This window comes from Cuculus canorus, chromosome 7 (genome assembly GCF_017976375.1).
Source record: "Cuculus canorus isolate bCucCan1 chromosome 7, bCucCan1.pri, whole genome shotgun sequence".
Classification (NCBI taxonomy): domain Eukaryota; kingdom Metazoa; phylum Chordata; class Aves; order Cuculiformes; family Cuculidae; genus Cuculus; species Cuculus canorus.
This window is the reverse complement of record NC_071407.1, coordinates 21,654,618-21,671,503: the sequence shown is the minus strand read 5'-3', so window position 1 is coordinate 21,671,503 and position 16,886 is coordinate 21,654,618. Positions and strand designations below refer to the sequence as shown.

At 48.4% G+C, this 16,886-nt stretch overlaps 2 protein-coding genes across 22 annotated transcripts in view; both read left to right on the top strand.

Annotated features, from left to right (window-relative positions):
• Positions 1-8,439, top strand: part of CAMK2G (calcium/calmodulin dependent protein kinase II gamma) — a 112,150-nt gene extending 103,711 nt beyond the window's left edge. For 11 of the 18 annotated variants that reach the window (XM_054070895.1, XM_054070891.1, XM_054070897.1 and 8 more), the window contains 4 exons: positions 1,318-1,393; positions 1,866-1,960; positions 3,053-3,298; positions 5,808-8,438. In XM_054070895.1, the coding sequence (XP_053926870.1) occupies positions 1,318-1,393; positions 1,866-1,960; positions 3,053-3,285 (404 nt within the window). In that variant the 3' untranslated portion in view covers positions 3,286-3,298; positions 5,808-8,438. Of the gene's footprint in view, positions 1-1,317; positions 1,394-1,865; positions 1,961-3,052; positions 3,299-5,807 lie in introns of all 18 variants that reach the window. The other 7 variants (XM_054070892.1, XM_054070893.1, XM_054070889.1 and 4 more) reach the window with 2 other exon arrangements.
• Positions 8,440-13,836: 5,397 nt separating this feature from the next.
• NDST2 (N-deacetylase and N-sulfotransferase 2) overlaps positions 13,837-16,886 on the top strand; it is a 114,176-nt gene continuing 111,126 nt past the window's right edge. For all 4 annotated transcript variants that reach the window (XM_054070884.1, XM_054070882.1, XM_054070886.1 and 1 more), the window contains exon 1: positions 13,837-13,976. The gene's annotated coding sequence lies outside the window, so the exon portion shown is untranslated. The remainder of the gene's footprint in view (positions 13,977-16,886) is intronic.

Genomic DNA, 16,886 nt, shown 5'->3' with positions numbered 1-16,886 from the left:
GAAGGCAGTGGCAGTGCAGACCGTCATCTTCTGGCATTTAGGGTGAAATTCCCCTTCCCTGGCTTGGACAACTAAAGATGGTAGGTTGGATTTAAACACCAGCCTCCTAACATCTCTCACCTGGAGATACCTCAGGTGAGACTTCCAGAAGTGCCCACTGCTTTCAGGACCTAAAGGAGGAACAGTCAGTGGTTGGTTCCATGTCCGACACCTACACCGTAGATTCCTGAGGGCAAGTAAATTCCACATCTGGTGGCAGAAATTGTCAAATATTTGGTCATATTGAAGATAATTTTAGAGCACCTCCTAAATGTATAGTGCGCGGCATGTTCTACCTGTGGGGAAGGCGTGATGAAGGCTGAAGGGATGCAGGTGTGCTGCAGGCTCAGGCGTATGTATAGTGTATATGTATAGTGCACACATAGTCGTGGAACGAGAGTTGTGTTATTTAACAGAGCCGACCCAAACTTTGCAAGTGTTGAGGACTTCTGAGATCAGCGTGGGTGATGGAACACCTTGGAGGGGATGGGGCCTGAGCCACTGGCTGTGGGAAACTGAGAGAAGAGAGCGCAGAGGTGCTGGCAGAGGGGGACTACTGCACAGCAGTAGCAGCTGCCCCTCTCTTCATTGGTCCTGAAGCCCTTCTGGGCTGGGTTAACAGCAGTGCTGTCAGAGTGCTGGAAGGAGTTGTGTCAGGAGGGTGGCAGAAGCCAGCTGCCTGAGGAACTGAGCACTAGTGTCTAGCTAGGGCCTGTTCATCTCACCCATCGGTCCTGCTGCAGTTGACATTCTAGCGTGTGAAAGTTGTCCCTGTGTGTCCCAGTTGCTGGTTTGCAGTGTTCATAACAACATGATGGTGATAGGCAAGGTGTTGGGAGACTCTTTCCAATTGGCTCCATCTGTGCTGTGGCCATTTGGCTACTGTGGGGAAGGGTTTCCACATTTAAGCTGCCAGACAAGTGCTTCACATTGGTAAGCTCACTGGCATTCATTGGTCAGGCTCCCCAGAAGCCCATCGGGCTGTCATTCAGGCGACACCTCTGGTGTGTGAGACCCTTCTAGAAGAACAAAATGGAATATGACATCTTTATTTGCTTTCTCCCCGCATTATGGGCTCCCCATTTCCCTCTCATACCATTGCTCCCTGCTCCCATGGGGATGGCTGTCATTACTGCATACCTCCCAAATGCAAGGAGCAGCATCGTACAAGATCTAGACTAACGGTGCTCCCCACATTGCTAGTAGGAGGCACCCGCTTCCCCAGATTCCCACTGAAGCCTCATGCACAGTTAAATTGCTCTCTCTTCTCGTCTGCAGTGCGCAAACAAGAGATCATTAAGATAACGGAGCAACTAATAGAAGCCATCAACAACGGAGACTTTGAGGCTTATACGTAAGTACAGGTGTCTTCAGAAGGGCAGTTTATCTGTTCCTCTTCAAAGGATGCTCTGGCTCCTGGGTGTGAGAGGCTGTCATGCAGTCAGGGGTGGGAAAAAGTTTATGCTTTTTAGCCTGCATCCACTGGGAGCAGGGCCATGGTGGAGCTCTAAATGAACCACAAGTAGAAGTTGGGTATCAAATGGCAAGAGGAGCAACGAAGCCCAACGTCCTGGCTCTGTAAGAACAGTAGAGGGGAGAAAGAATAAAAGAAAATCCAGAAACCTGGAGGCTCGCTTTATGTGAAATGCTAGCTAGCACCAGCTCCATGGTGCTGCAGTCTGAGTCCTCCAGGGACTTCTACTCCCTGGAGCAGGGCAGTGGTTAGGTGGACACAAGGTGTGAGTCCAGTGCCATTTCAGCACTTCACTATCAGTAGCCCCTGGGCTTAGGTGCACACTGTGAGCCCGTGGTGCTTCTCTTTGCAGAAAAATCTGTGATCCTGGCTTGACCTCATTTGAACCTGAAGCACTGGGGAACCTGGTGGAAGGAATGGATTTCCACAAGTTTTACTTTGAGAACTGTGAGTGGGTACATTTGGTAACACCAACAGCTTTCTCTCTCTAATTGCCCTTTATGCCACATTGAGGGAGGGAAATTGTCCTTGTTTTTACTGGCTGTCGGAACCAGCAAGAACTCAATTCTGCGTGGGTTATGATGTGCTCATCAGTGCCACTGTGCTTTCTCTCAAAAGCCTTTCTCAGCAACGATTTTGGTTCCAACCCCTGATCCCTTCACTGTGGGCACAGAGTTTGCCTGGTGCAAATATTTTGTAAGCACGGACCACGGGGACTTTTGTTTGAGGGACCGGATTTCCTGTTGATAAAGAAATGGAAAAAAAGAGCCTGTTTTCATGGAAACATATATGTTCAGGGTAGATGTACTGAGTGGTCAGACACAGTCATGCACAAATCGGTCACACCTTGGCTTTGAGGTTTCCCTGGACCGATCTCTAAGACTTGATGAAGCAGTTGAGTGAATCCAGGGCTCACCTTGTTTCTCCTGGGGCAGGAGAAACAGTTGGGAGCAATGCTATCATTTAAACTAGTGATTTAGCTCCCTTCCTGGATGTCTCCACGGGGTGAGATAATGGAAATGTAAATCCTGAGCTGAACCAACTTAGTGTGTTTTGGGGGTTAGTTCAAGGTTGTTAGTACAGGCAATTCCTGGTGCTCTTAGTAGGCAGAGACTCTGCCCCCTCAAAAACCTATTCTCAGGTGATGTTTACACTTCTCTGAGGCTTGTTCATACTTAATGCGAGCCTAGCTGAAAGATCTGCTGATTACTGACTCCTTTGCGACAGTTTTCTGTAATTCGAAGTTCTTTCCCTATAACTGAAGGAACAGCAGCACTGATGGTAACAAAGAGGCAGGTATGCTTTGCAGAAATGGGAGGAAGGGGGCCAGGGGATTCTAGGCAATAAGTGCGCAGTTCCTAAGAAGAATAGGTGATAGGGGAAAGAATTGCTTGGATTTTGCCTGGAAAGCTGCAGGAGCAGTTTTACTGTGTCCCAGAACCCAATGCAAGGTGAGTAGGATACGAGAGGCTGGAGGACGTGGGAGGATGTTTCTTCTTTGTAGTAAAATGAAGCTGATGGTTTTGCATGTTCTGTCAGTACTGTCAAAGAACAGCAAGCCGATACATACCACCATCCTGAACCCACACGTCCACGTCATTGGCGAAGATGCTGCCTGCATTGCCTACATCCGCCTGACACAGTACATCGATGGCCAAGGCCGGCCCCGCACCACACAGTCGGAAGAGACCCGTGTTTGGCACCGCCGAGACGGCAAGTGGCTGAACGTCCACTATCACTGCTCTGGAGCGCCCGCAGCACCTCTCCAGTGAGGATCCAACACGGGTACGGACTGTCAGGGAAGGGTATATCATACAGACGGCTAAAGCTGCTGCATGAGGGAATCAAGTATTCAAGGCCATGCAGCTGGCTGCGAGACCATTTGTAGTCATCTGCAGGCTAAACACTTCTGCTGGTCAGTTGGTGTTCCTTTATCTAAGCCCTGTGCTGTGCATCCAGTAGGATTATCTGCCATTCCCAGCAAAGCGGAGCCCTATGCAGTTGGTTGCTCCTGAGTACAACTAATGTTGAGGCAGCAGTGCTTCCTCCCAGGTGCTCAGGCCGGGTTAATCCAGAGCAGTGAGAACGAGTATCCCAGGCTGTGCACAGGTTTGCTGTTCCCCAGCTGTCAGGGAGACACCTGTTCCTGCTGGTGGTTCCAGATAACTTTTTGGATGAAAATGTCATATTCCAGAGAGGATACAGTAAAATCTGTACAGAACAATTCCTGTGATGGAAGGTAAAGATTTATCCATATAAATTCTACTACTGAGTTTGTAATTAGCAGAAGTCATTTAGTGTGCAGTGCTGAGAATATGCAGAGGGAAAAAAAAAATCTCAACAAGTAATATCAGAGGAGGTAAAATATCCCCTAATTAGCTTGCCACAACTCCTCAGAGGAAACTTTGATTATAAAATTTGACATGAAGAAACGATTGTGGCTTGCTCCTGAAGGACAGCAGATCCGTTTGCTTCTGCAGCGTTTAGGCATTCTCATTCATTGCCTTACTGGTCTCTCTTAGTTAGATGTACAGTCTTTCTGTCTCCTGTTTAATGCTGAAGTGTATGTCGTCTTGATTTTAAAGATCTAAGTTTCTTAATCTTAGGACCTTTATACTAAAGATTTTCTATTTAAGAGCGAGCACAAAAACCAACCACGTTATTTATATGTGGTCATTTGAGGATGAACCACTCCAGTATACTTACTGCTTGAGTCCCAGTCCTGTGTGCTACTGGGAAGTAAGCCAAGAGCAGTTTTTATTCTTAGTGTTGTGAGAGATTCAGCCTCCCTGAAGGGAATCCCAAGGAAGGTGAGCAGACTGCAGAGGTCACAGGTGGCATTGGAAAAGCAGGAGCCAGTTGGGGGCACCAAAGCAGGGAAGCTCTCCAGGTAATCAGCTGAATTCGCAGGGAGTTGAGGCAGTGAGGGGGGTGAAGCCTTTTTAGCGAAGGACAAAACAACTTGCTTGCATCACCATTCATCATACGGGTGTTGGGGGAGACTTCTATCCTGGACTGAGTCCAGAAAAAGTGCAGCAGGAATTATTCAGTTAAGATATGGGTATGGCTCGGTGGCTGCACCAAGGAGTTCTGAGAAGGCTTAGGAGCGGAGCTGCCACAGAAGATGTTCTTGGCTTGGCTTGGCTGCTGAAATGTTGCTCTCCTGCACAAGTATGTGCTGGAGGGTTTCTGAAAGCTGCAGGGCAAGAGCTGCTTCCAAACCACAAAATGTTGGTTAAAACACTATTTTTAAAACCCCATAGACTAAAATGGAGTTTGAAATATTTGTGTGCATTTCTGGGTTCTGAAGGAGCTGTAACCACATGCAATTTTGAGTGGGTCAGTATGGGCAGCCCCCACCTGAACACACTGAATCCTGTTGGAGTGGAGCAGCATTGGTCCACATGCAATAATGAGATGATTAGGAATGTTCAAACAGAAACCAGTGATTTGTTCTCACCTGGGAGGCAGAGTTCAGCTTTCAGTAAGTCGTTGGAAAAGGAAACTGTATCCCTAAGAGAAGTTTGAGGTTGATCAGAGGACTTCCGTGTAAGGAGAGAGAAGGAACTAAGAATGGAGAAGACTAATAAGAGAGTTTGTGACAAAGATTTGCAAACTGAGGACTGGTAGGAAGAAGATTTTTGGCTATGCATTCCTGGCAAGTCAATGCTAAACAGACATGGAAAAATAAAAACTAGTTTAAAACTTACTAAAATGAATCTGATAACTTGACAGAAGATTAGTCAGAAGGAGCTTTAGCTAAAAGCAGCCACCAGGGGTATATCTGTGCAGAACTGCAGGAAAGCTCATACATTTGTTTGAATATTAAAAGAATTCAGAGCCAAAATTACTGAAGATTTAAAAAAAGAAAAAGAAATCCAGGAATGAACTTGGAGTTCAAGGCAAAAGCCAGTTGGAAGGCAGGCAGAGACTGTTCCTGAGGCCCAGAGCCTTTGATCACCCCTTAGGGAACTCCCTCGGCTTCTGGGCCATGCTGTTATTAGATAGTGAGCCCAAGTCTGCTCCAGCTGAGCAAGGAATTCATTTTAGCACATAACTCATTGTCACTGGCACGCCCAGCCACCTGGAAGGGAGAGCATGCCTCTCCTCCTCAGGGCTGTCCTCACGAGCCCATCTGTGTCGTGCCAGGAAGGGCTTCTGTCTGCACCACTCAGCTTGTAGCAAATGTGTGTTATTAATTGTATATAGCTAATGTTTGGCTTTGTTTCCTTCCTTCTTCCATCCTGTTCTCCCCTCTCCTTCCTGGGTGGACACTGCCTCTTCCCTGCTGCAGCGACTTGTGGTGATACCCAGCTGGAGGGCAATATCTTCCTAGCGAGCAGCTCTGGAGTGCCTGAGTGACAGCGACGGTCATGTCTGTTCTGACGTTAAAAAACAAAAATACAAATTACAAACAGGCAGCAGCCAAATGCACGAAACCCTGCATGCATCTGATGCTCCGGGCGCTGCCTTCCTGTTGTTTTCCATGGATCCATCGTGTCTGTTTCTGCTGTACGAAGGTGTTTTTAAATCTAAAACAAAAAAAAAGACAACTTGTTTGTATAAAATAATAAAAAACAGGAATAATGCTAAATAAATGACAGATTATCCAACATGCCCCCTCCCCCAGGGCTATGAAATGGCAGCAGCTGGACATCTTTCAGAAATGAAGTGGGGGGGGAAGCAAAAGTGAAGGAGAGAGAAAGAGAGAGGGAGAGCAGAAAAGGAGGCGGCTTGAGCAGTGGCCGGCTGGGCTGTGCTCCACGAAGCCACGGTGAAGGTTACCATCGCACTCAGGCTGTAGCGCGGCATCAGTCGGCCAGAGGTGGCGAGGGGACCCCAGAGGAGCCGGTGTGAAGACTTGGGGTTCGAGAGGGAGGAGGCGCTTCTCTCCCTGGTGCCCGGCAGATGGACTTCAGCCTGAGGTTCCTCTTGGATTCCTGCACAGCAAGAACGCTATGGAAAGCCAGTTGCTTGGCTGCTGGATCCCAAGACAGACTTATTTTTTTCTCTTTGTAAAGAAAAAATGGGATGTTGATTTAAAACTAAAGGTGGAAGTAGGGATTGAAAAAAATGGGTTTAAGTGAATATAACTTAAATAGAAGCTTGCTCTTCGGAAATATTGGTTTTAGAAACAGCTACTACCTGGCCAAGCACGGAGGTTTGAAGCCAGCTTATTTAATGTAACGAAACCAAACCAAACAAGTGTTGCATTAAGAGCAGAGATGTTAGAGGAAGAGGGTACATGTATGGGATTCTCTGTTCCTTTCTAGTAGCATAGCTGGGATCCACAGTGCTGCAGAACACGTGTTCCTTAGGAAGCAGACAGCAAGCATAGTGTTATGTTCTTCATGAAGACTTGCACATACACTCCTATACGAGGCATAAATAGTGTGTGTTTTTTATACGGAAATATATGCACCCATAGAACTCGAGGGGCTTCCTGGCCCCCTGTTTGGTTCGTTTGGTCTCCGAGTAAAGCCACAGTGGGAGCCAGCAGCCCCAGCCTGGTGCTCCTCCCACCACAGCCCCATCCCATGTTTGTAAGCGTCATGTTTCCTAGTGTTTCTTTGGGTAAGTTTTCTATTTTTTACAGTGATGTTGTAACACAGAGAACTATCAGATCAGAACCTCAGAACCCACAGGGAAGGACTCCAGGCCACCTCCCGGTGTTGCTTCTGGGTGTTGAAGGATACCTCAGGAAGCCGAGGGGACAGGGAACTGGCACGAGTGATCTGGTGTTTGTCCTTTGAGCCAAGACACGTCCTCTCTTTTTCCGTGCTGCAAAAGGAGCCCATTTCCTTTGTCCTTTTGGTGGGGAACATGGAAGTGTTTGTTGTCCTTACCCAGGAGGGAGCTCAGCCCCAAGAAGAAAATGGCCTTTCTGGCAGACTGATAGGATTTGTCTTGACCAAGGGAAGGCATCACTTCCAGCAGCTGGGATAAGCTGCTGAATTTCTGTCTGCCCCTTATCGTTTTTTGGATCTTTGGAGGGAGTTAAAGCAATTGCATTGACATCAGACTAAGAGTGAGGCAACCTTTTTACAGACTATGGAAGAGAAGAAAGCCCATTTGGAATTTTAATCCTTTAAGAGAATGCAGAAACTAAAAGCTGTCACACCAAGTGGAGCTGTTGCTTTCCCGGATGAAGGGAAAGACCATCCCCACCTCCCAGGTTTGTCTGAGCAAACACCCTTTTCTCCCTCCCCCCACTACCCCAAGGAGGAGCAGGGGATTGAACCTGTGGGGGCAAACACTAGATTTTATATTTCGAAGTGTTTTTAAGGCAGCACTAAGCCAGTGGGTGGAGAAGTGAAAAGCCTTGATATTTTATTCGGATATTTTAAAGCCAGAAGGAGAGCGGAAAGCAGAGATAACAATGATGCCATCAGAAAAAGAGAAATACAAAGCATTATGCATGCCTTCTTTAGGTCTGATCTTCCTTGTCTCTTTACCTGATGATTATTACTAATTAAAAAGAACCCCCTCTGTATTAAGTATCTGCATCTTTCAGAGAAAATTGAAAAAGAACAGAGCTGTTGGGGTTTTTGGTTTTGCACAGTCTTGGAGACAAACTCTCTTTTCGGTTTTTTGTTTGTTTGTTTTGTTTCCTTTTAAGTTAATGAGACCCTTAGCTTGGTATGGCCATTATCAAACACAGCTGTACACCTTTAGCATCCTTAATGTTCTCTTATGGGGCTATATAAGCATCTATATAATATATATTATAAATATCACATTTTAAACAGGAAATGGAAGGCATTTGATGCAGAATTTTTGCATGACATAGAAATAACTAAAGTTAGCTAGTGTTTGTTTGTTTGGTCTGAATGTTGGTAGAACCTTCATAGCTTTGTTACAATGAAACCTTGAACTGAAAATATTTAATAAAATAACATTTAAACAGTGCAAGGGTTTGGGTGTCACGTTTTTCTCCTAAACCTTAGGACAATGTGGAATTGGCACTTCTGAGATAAGAATCAATCCACAAAGCTTGTTTGTGTGTCAGTAAATAGTGTGATTTAAAGGTGTCACATTTGAAAAGGAAAAATGAAAAAAATATTTGTGTTGCTAAAACCAAAGGGACAACACCACCTGTTGGAAGGAACTTTATGGCATTTCCCTGGCAGACCATGGGATAATACGGAATGTCACTTCTGTTCTCAACAGCCTTACCCTTGGCGAGCCTGTGCTGTTATTATTTTCTGGCTTTTGAGTTCCATACAGATATTGCAGGCTCTTTGTACGAGGAGCTGTCTTGCTGTTCGCTTTGTCTGCTGTAACTGCTGAACAACGCAGGTTGGGTGGCAGCTCTTAGGTTTGGGAGCGAGCGCGTTTTGTGTCCTATATGGATGCTGCTGCGGAGGGATGGATCAAACCGCTCCCCTTTACAGATCTGCCTGGTCTCACAGCGTAAAGCGTCATTTCCCAACAGAAGTTGGAAGTTAGTTGGATTGAGCCTGGTTTGTTTCCATACTGCCTCTTGTGGTTGGCATTTCTTTTCTGCTCCCTTGGGCGTGCTGTGTCCCGCTCAGGCTTCGGCTGCTTTGATATTGTGCTTTATTTCCCACGTTGTACTGTTCACGCGCTCTCTCCAGGGCAGAGGGGCTCAGGACTGAGCCCGCAGCCTGGCTGGCCCTGCCCAGACCCTTCCCGCTGGATGGGGAAGCGGGGCTGGGACAGGGACGCTCCTGAGCTGCTCTGCCGCTCCTGCTCCCCCTGCCCTCGTGTTCGTGCTGTGGTTGCGCTGGAGGTGCACGCAGCTCTTTCTGGGGCTGGGCCGAGGGCCTGGCTAGCATCTTGTCCCCAGTGTTTGGCTGCTCCCGCTCCTTCTCCTCCTGTATTGTGGGAAGCTGCAGAGAGGAGAGGTAGCTCTGCCTTACAGGGAGAGTTCAACGTGCCTAATCCCCTCTAACTGCAGCAATTACCCAGTAAATAGGTGTCACTTGCGGCTGCTTACTGAGATGATTGTTTCTGCTGGCTGATGAAACAGGAGGAAAATAGTCGTTGGTGTTCAAGCGGGGCAGGTAAGAGTTCCCCCTTCGTGGGACGGCAGGGAATCCCTTCGGGCCAGGAGAGAGAGCTCCTGCTATCACAGCATTAAAGAGGGTTTCTACTATTGTTGCGGACATCCAAGGCAGCATCGCTCATCAGGTAAGATCTCTCCTAATGCAGTTGATCGTACCTTAATGATCTTGGAGGAAATGTTGCGGTATGATCTGGTACGCTCTAGGAAGGTACCCATACAGTTAGCGATAATTTTCCGTGCTCTTAGTAGCTCTTTTAACCAGGACGAGAGTAATTTACACACTTGCTGAAAGCACAATAGTCAGAGTAATACTTATGTCAAGAATATTTACATAGCGTGTATATGGGGCCTTTCAGAGTTTCCTGTGTATGCGTGTGTTGTAAGCACCTTTAATAAAGGTGATGGTGTTCCATCTGAGCTGTACTGTACGTGCCTTCACTATTTGCAAGGGCTCTGTTAGTCAGTGTTGGGCAGAGGTACTGGAAAGTGGGATAGGATCTGCTCCAGAAAGGGCTCCTTTCAGAGGTTTTCTTGTGTTTTATCTGATGGCAGGGATTGGGAACATTGCAATGTGATGGTTCCAGCGTGGAGCTGTCAGGCAGTGATATTCCCAGAAGCTTATTTTCTAGTAGCCCGTTTTTGGTTAAAATCTGCTTATCGTGCTGAGTGGAGTTTTGCGATCTTCTTACCTCAGAGAAGGGCCTGAGCATCGTTGTCCAAGTTCCCTTCCTCTCTCCCACGCTACACACCTCGTACAACCTGGCTGATGATTCTGTGGGAGACCTATGGTAGCTTTTATTTGTGCCCAAATCAGATTTTAGACTAGGACTGGCCTGCTTTCCCTTGCTGTGCAAGAGGCTTGCTCTGGCAGGATGCTTTTATGCTCTAGTGTGTATGAGGCGGGGAGAGGCATGAGCAGAACTAGGCTTCAAGGGTCAATATCCTTCCTGTTTTATTACACACCTCTTCCCTGTCACTCAGTTCCTGAGATCTCCTCACTTGCAGGAATGTCCTGCCTGCCAGTAATGAACAGGAATTTGCTGGTCTGTGTGTAGTACTATGAAGAATTTTAAGCAAGCTATTTCTTCTATACTTAACAAATATTAGAGAACAAAAATGCATTTGCTTCTGGTTTTTTAAGACAGCCTGGCCACAGTTAAAGGATGTAAATAATGAAGTCAATAAAACCTTAGTCCCAAAGTTCCTTGTGCTGCAGTGGGGTCCTCTAACGCACAAGGGGATGGGAGCAGAGGGGAGGGTTGTTGTCCTTAGTCTGTGACAATTTACACAATTTTCCTCACCGTAATCATCATATACGGGTGGGCAGGATGACAGTTATTCCCAGAAAACTTAATGCATCCTACGTTGACAGAGTTGGGCCTTGGCCAGCTTGGATGCAGTGCTGTCTCATCACAATTTATTTCTCCTTCCTGTTTGTGTGGAAAAGTGTGGTGTTCATACCAGCAGAGGACAGCCTGTATTGGGGCTGACATCCATAGATACGGCAGCACCATGGGGGTATTTCAACAAAAACACCATTGTGTGTTCAGATCTGTGTTGCTGGGTGTTCTGGCAGTGCACCGACCCAGTGTGATTCCACCACAGCCGTGGTGGGAGCAGCTACCCCACTGGCTTCTGCAGAGGTGGGTGCTGTCAGCCAGCAGCTGCACAAGGCTTTGAACCGTGCTAAGGTGTGATTGCTCACAGTGGTGTCTACTTCGGCCAGTGAGTGGATTCACCTGCTAACGTGGGCTTAGCCTGCAGAAGCATGGTCAGTGCTTCAGGTGTGAACTGATGAGTTGAAGGTGAAAAGCCCTGTGTACATGTGTCCGAAATAGAGACTTTAAAGCTTTTTCAGTTTTTCCATAGAGAAACATGTCTCTCTACAGCAAATCTGTATCTCGTGTTGCTTTTTTAAGGGTTTCCTGGGAGTGCCCCAAGCAGCGCAGTGCCTGGATGAGGTTGCGTTCCCTGGGCACCTGTGTTCCCTTTGCTCGCTCAGCTTCTGCTGCTGTTGGCTGCTCACATACCTACCCTTGTGCTAAACTGCTTTCCATCTCCTCTCATAGTAGCAGGAACTTTGAGCCCCCTGATCCAGTGGGAGGTGTCCCTGCCTATGGCAGGGGGTGCAACTGGATGGGTGTTGAGGTCCTTTCCAACCTAAACCATTCTGTGATTCTATGAAATTTGAGAAGATTTGAGGTAAAAGTCACATGTTTGGGAAGGGCTATGAGTAGATCTGTGTTGAAAGTTGCAGTTTTGGGGAGCTCGGGGGGGAATTTCAGGTAAAAATCACATTTCTGGGGAGTTTGTGAAGGGATTTGGGATAAAAAAGATGCAGTTTTGGGGAGTGAGGGGAAATTTTAGAAGATTTGTGGTAAAAAATGGCATTTTTAGGGAGTTTGGGGGGAATTGAGTTAAAAAGTCATGGGTTTGGGGAGTTTGGGGGGTTATGAGGATATTTGTGGTGAAAGTTGCAGTTTCAGGAAGTTTGGGCGATTTGAGGTAAAATTGCATTTTGGGCAGCTTGTGAGGGGAAGTTTGAGAAGCTTTGAGGATAAAGTGTTTTGGTGGAGTTTGGGGAGGGCTGTGAGGAGATTTGGAGTGAAAGTTGCAGTTTTGGGGAGTTTGGGTGGCTTTGAGGTAAAATTGCACTTTTGGGGAGTTTGTGAGCAGAAGTTTGAGAAGCTTTGGGGTAAAAGTTGTGGTTTTCTGGAGTCTGAGGGGTTTTGAGGTAAAAAGTCATGGTTTTGTGGAGTTTGAGGAGTGTTGTGAGGAGATTTGGGGTGAAAGTTGCAGTTTTGGGGAGTTGGGGGATTTGAGGTAAAATTGCACTTTTGGGGAGTTGGTCAGGGGAAGTTTGAGAAACTGTGATAAAAGTTTTTGTGAAGTTTGGGGAGGGTTGTGAGGAAAGTTGTGGTGAAAGTCGTGGGTTTGGGGTATTTGTGAGGGGATTTAGGGTAAAAGTCACATTTTTGAGGAGTTTGAAAAGGTTGTGAGGAGATTGAGATGAGATCTTAGGAAGAAATGTTTTCCTGTCAGGGTGGGGAGGCACTGGCACAGGTTGCCCAGAGAAGTCGGGGCTGCCCCGTCCCTGGAGGTGTTCGAAGCCAGGTTGGATGGGGCTTGGAGCCCTGATCCAGTGGGAGGTGTCCCTGCCCATGGCAGGGGGGTGGAACTGGATGAGGTTTGAGGTCCTTTCCAGCCCAAACCATTGTATGATTCCTGTGCTGAGGACTCTGGAACTGGACACAATATTCCAGGTAAGGTCTTGCCTGAGCAGAGCAGAGGGGCAGAATCCCCTCCCTTGCCTTGCCAGTGCTGCAGCTCTTGATGCAGTCCAGGACGTGGTTCCACTCCATTAGCGTGGTTCCACAACCCACTCTGGCTTCTTGACACAACGTTCTCTGTCTTTCCATGTGCGAAACGGCACCGCATGTGCCTCGGAGGGTGCTGCCACAGGGGTGTCCCGGCAGAGTCCATCCATGCTGCACATCCCGTGCCCCATAACCCCGTGTCCTTGCTTTGCCTTGCAGCCCTGCCATGCAGGGACCCTCAGCAGCGTGGGGGCAGCTCCTTGGGGACGGAGCGATACAAGTCGTAGTTACTATTACAAAAAGCAGAATATCATAGAATCATAGAATGATTTGAGTTGGAAGTGACCTTAAAGATCATCTAATTCCAAACCCGCGCCATATTTTGATTTAAGATGAAGTAAAGTTTCATCTAAGTAATTGTAGTTTTTGAATGTTAGACAGACTGTCCCTCTAATAGCATTATTTTTTTATAGCATGTTTTTGTTCGAACAGTGTTTTTCCAGACACTGTTTGGTCTGTGGCGATGATAACGTTCAGTGTTCAGTGTGATGTGTGCTGAGCAGAGACGTCTGCTCTGATCACTTCTGTTTGCTGCCTTTCCCCATCTCCAGTGCAAGGTCAGAGCTGGAGCCGAAGCTCCAAATTAGCCAGAGATTTGACTGTTGTCAAGTTCATAATGACATTAAAACGAATCCTTGGAAAGTAGTAGAATACGCGTAAAACTTCTGGGAGAATTTATACACGTGTGAGCGGGTAATCTGCTCTGGCCCAGCTCTTGTTTGGCTGCACGCGGTCGCTGGAGATGGCTGCCCAGGCCTGACAGGGGGTGCCTGCTTCCTAAAACTCCAAACTGGCTCTTAAGACTGGAGCCCATTTCCTACCCTCGGCCCCGGAGCCCCACGGGGCTCGGGGGGGCCCGGAGGGGCGTGCCTAGGGCCCGCGCTCGCCCCGCCCCGCCGGGGGGCATCGGGGGCGGGGCCTGGGCGCAAGATGGCGGCGTCGCGCGGGCGGCGCAGCGGGCGGCGCGGCGCGCAGTGGCCGGGAGCGGGCGGGCCGCGGCCCGGCTGAGAGCCGCCCGTCCCGCGCCAGCGCTGCCGCCTGGAGCGGCCGGCGGCAGGTGAGACGGCGCCGGGACGGGGTAGGGGGGGGGCGCGGACCCTGACACCTGCGCGACCCGGGGCGCCGGGAGTCCCGGACCCGTGCTCAGCCTGGATCGGGGAGCACCGAGAGCCCCGGACCTGTTCGCAGCCCGGATTGGCGGGTAGCGGGAGTCCTGGACCCTTTCCCAGCCGGGATCGGGGGGCGCTTGAAACCCCGGACCCTTTCCCAGCCTGGAATAGGGAGCCCCGGACCCTTTTCATCTATCCCGGATCGGGGGGTACCGGGGGCCCCGGGAGCCCCGGCCCGCGGTGCTGCGCCGCCCACACGAGTCCCGAGCAGCGCCTCCTTCCCCACGTGGCTCCTGTGCCCCGAGCCCCCTTCTCCTGGTCTGGTGCGGGACTGCGCTCCCGCTTTGTTGGCGCCTGGTGTGGCGATCGGTGCGGGTCAGCAGGCAGCGGGGCCAGGGATGCTGGAATGGAATCATGGAATAGTTTTGGTTGGAAGGGACCTCAAAGCCCACCCAGTTGCACCCCCTGCCATGGGCAGGGACACCTCCGACTGGATCGGGGTGCTCAAAGCCCCATCCAACCTGGCCTTGAACACCTCCAGGAGTGGGGCATCCATGCTGGCCGTGCTGAGTGCAGGGCTTTCAGAGTACAGATGCAACGTGGGAAAAGCTGGCAGAACGTGAGGAATTACTGCTGTATTATGGCCCATCCTTTACTCGTTAAAGTATATTTGCAGTGGTGAATTGATAAATAAAGCATGAGACACCCCTGTTTGCCTGTGCAGAGTGAATAAACTTTATGTTGCCCAAATTAGATGTGGGTGAATGTCATCTATCAGAGCGTAACCACAGGCTGTGCTGCTCCACACTGGTATTCTTTTTGGCCAGTCTTTCCAAAGAAGTGTTTAGTTGTGAATTGTGTGTGCATTCCTCATTAGGAAATATAACCTTGTCCTTTGTGGCAAAGAGGTGAACTGGAAACTTCTGATGGATTTCTTGGGTTGTGTACATTCAGCTCAGTTTTCTGTGATAATGGAGCTGAGGAATTTGAGATGGTGGAAGAATCTCAGGAGTGCTGGAATGGTCAGATGCCATGTACAAAGACACCCTGAGAGACAGAAATAATGACAAGCTCAGCCTCAGCCCCAGGAGTTTGTTGGGCTGGGTGCCCACACCTGCTTACTTTGTCTGTGTGAGCTGGCTCCTCATCCACACCAGTACGCGATCCCAGGGCCGAGCCCTGTTGGACTGCTGCACAGAGACACACAAGTCCATCTGCAGTGGGTTTGGGCGGTGTTTCTGCACGGGGGCAGCTGTTCTTTAGGCACTGAAATTGCTGATCCAACTCCTGGCAGGTTGGACCTAGACAAGCTCTTCAGTTAGTACTTCATGCTGCACCAAAGCGAGTGTGCTGTGTTAAGAGACAGGCTGGTTCCCAAAGCAGCCTGACTCTCCTTGACCAGGTCTGAGACAGTGGAAAAATTCTGTGCTGAAATCTGGCAACCAATGTAAAATATTCTCAGACTTTCCCACTGCCAGCAGCTGTGAACACAGCCTTATCTCTGAGGATTATTGTCTATGTGCTTGCTGCTTTCTGCCTAAAATTTCCTTCCTTATCCTGAGTTCCTCCTTTTCATTCTTCCCATTTAGTTTCTGCTCTTCCCCAAGTCCACAATACTGTTTTCTTGTTACTGCTTCTCAAATATGGTTTCCCAACCTGTCTGTTCTTTCTCTGTTTTGTTGTGGTTTTCAGGCCTTGTAAAACTGCTTTCCCCTGTGTGTATAGAGTTTTGAACAAGGAAGTACTGGACATTCCAAAAAGCAGTGGAAAGGAGCTGCAGAGTAGAAGCCATGGTACATCTGTCCACATCAATTTATTTTCAGAGATTTTGCTTTAGGGTAGGGTTCTCAAACCTGGTATGAGAATGGGGAGCGAGACTATCTGGTATTGCTGAGCGTGAGGAGAGAGGGCTTCTGGAGCATCTCGCAGCAAAATGGGGGTTGTGATGCAGGAAAAAATGGAGAATTCCTATTTTGAGTTATGAAATGACACCTGCAAGTGTTTGTCAGGGCAGGAGCATGTGTGGTTTCCAGCAGTATCTGGTGGCTGCATGATAGTGCTTTCTGCTGCATTGTGTTTCTATACAGCATGTTTCACGGTCGTGGTGCCTAACCTTTGGCCTGATTCATGAACCGGAGTTCATGAAGGTGACCTGGGACAACAGTCTAAGTCCAGTTTTGTATTAGTATTTATAATCCCATGATCTTTAAAAAAAAAAAAGAAGCGGTATATACCTAAGTGCAGATGTGGCCTGAACCACAGCATAGCTCCTCATCCTGAGCCTTGTTCCAGAGGTTGAAGTGCGTATCTTGATCGCTCTGTGGTGTAGCTGGAATATGCGGTGATTCTTGGAGCAGAGCTGCAGAGATAAGATAATCCATTTCATTTTAATTGGCAGAGTTGTTTACACATGATCTCCTGCTCATTTTCCTCTTTTAAAGGAACGCATATCCATCCCTGATTACAGCTCAGGTCAAAATCCCTCAGCACTTGTAGCAAATCTCTTTTAATTGGTCTCATTTAGCTTTCATAAGGTTGTGTTTTAATTCTCTCTCTTCCGAATCCTTTTCCCCAGTCTATAATGTAATTTATTACAGGATATTTTATAGACAAGGGAGCAGCCTCTGGCTGTCAGCAACCTTTGCGGTGGATCAGATTCCCAGCTCAACAGGCAGCTGCAGTGGGGTTTGTGGGTGTGAGGCAGCAGTGCTGCAGCAGTGGGATTTGTGAGTGTGAGGCAGCAGTGCTGCAGCAGTGGAGTTCATGGCTGTAAGGGAGCAATACTGCAGTGGTGGCACACAGGCAGCTGCGATGGGATTTATGGGTGTGAGGCAGTGATGCTGCAGCAGTGGAGTTCT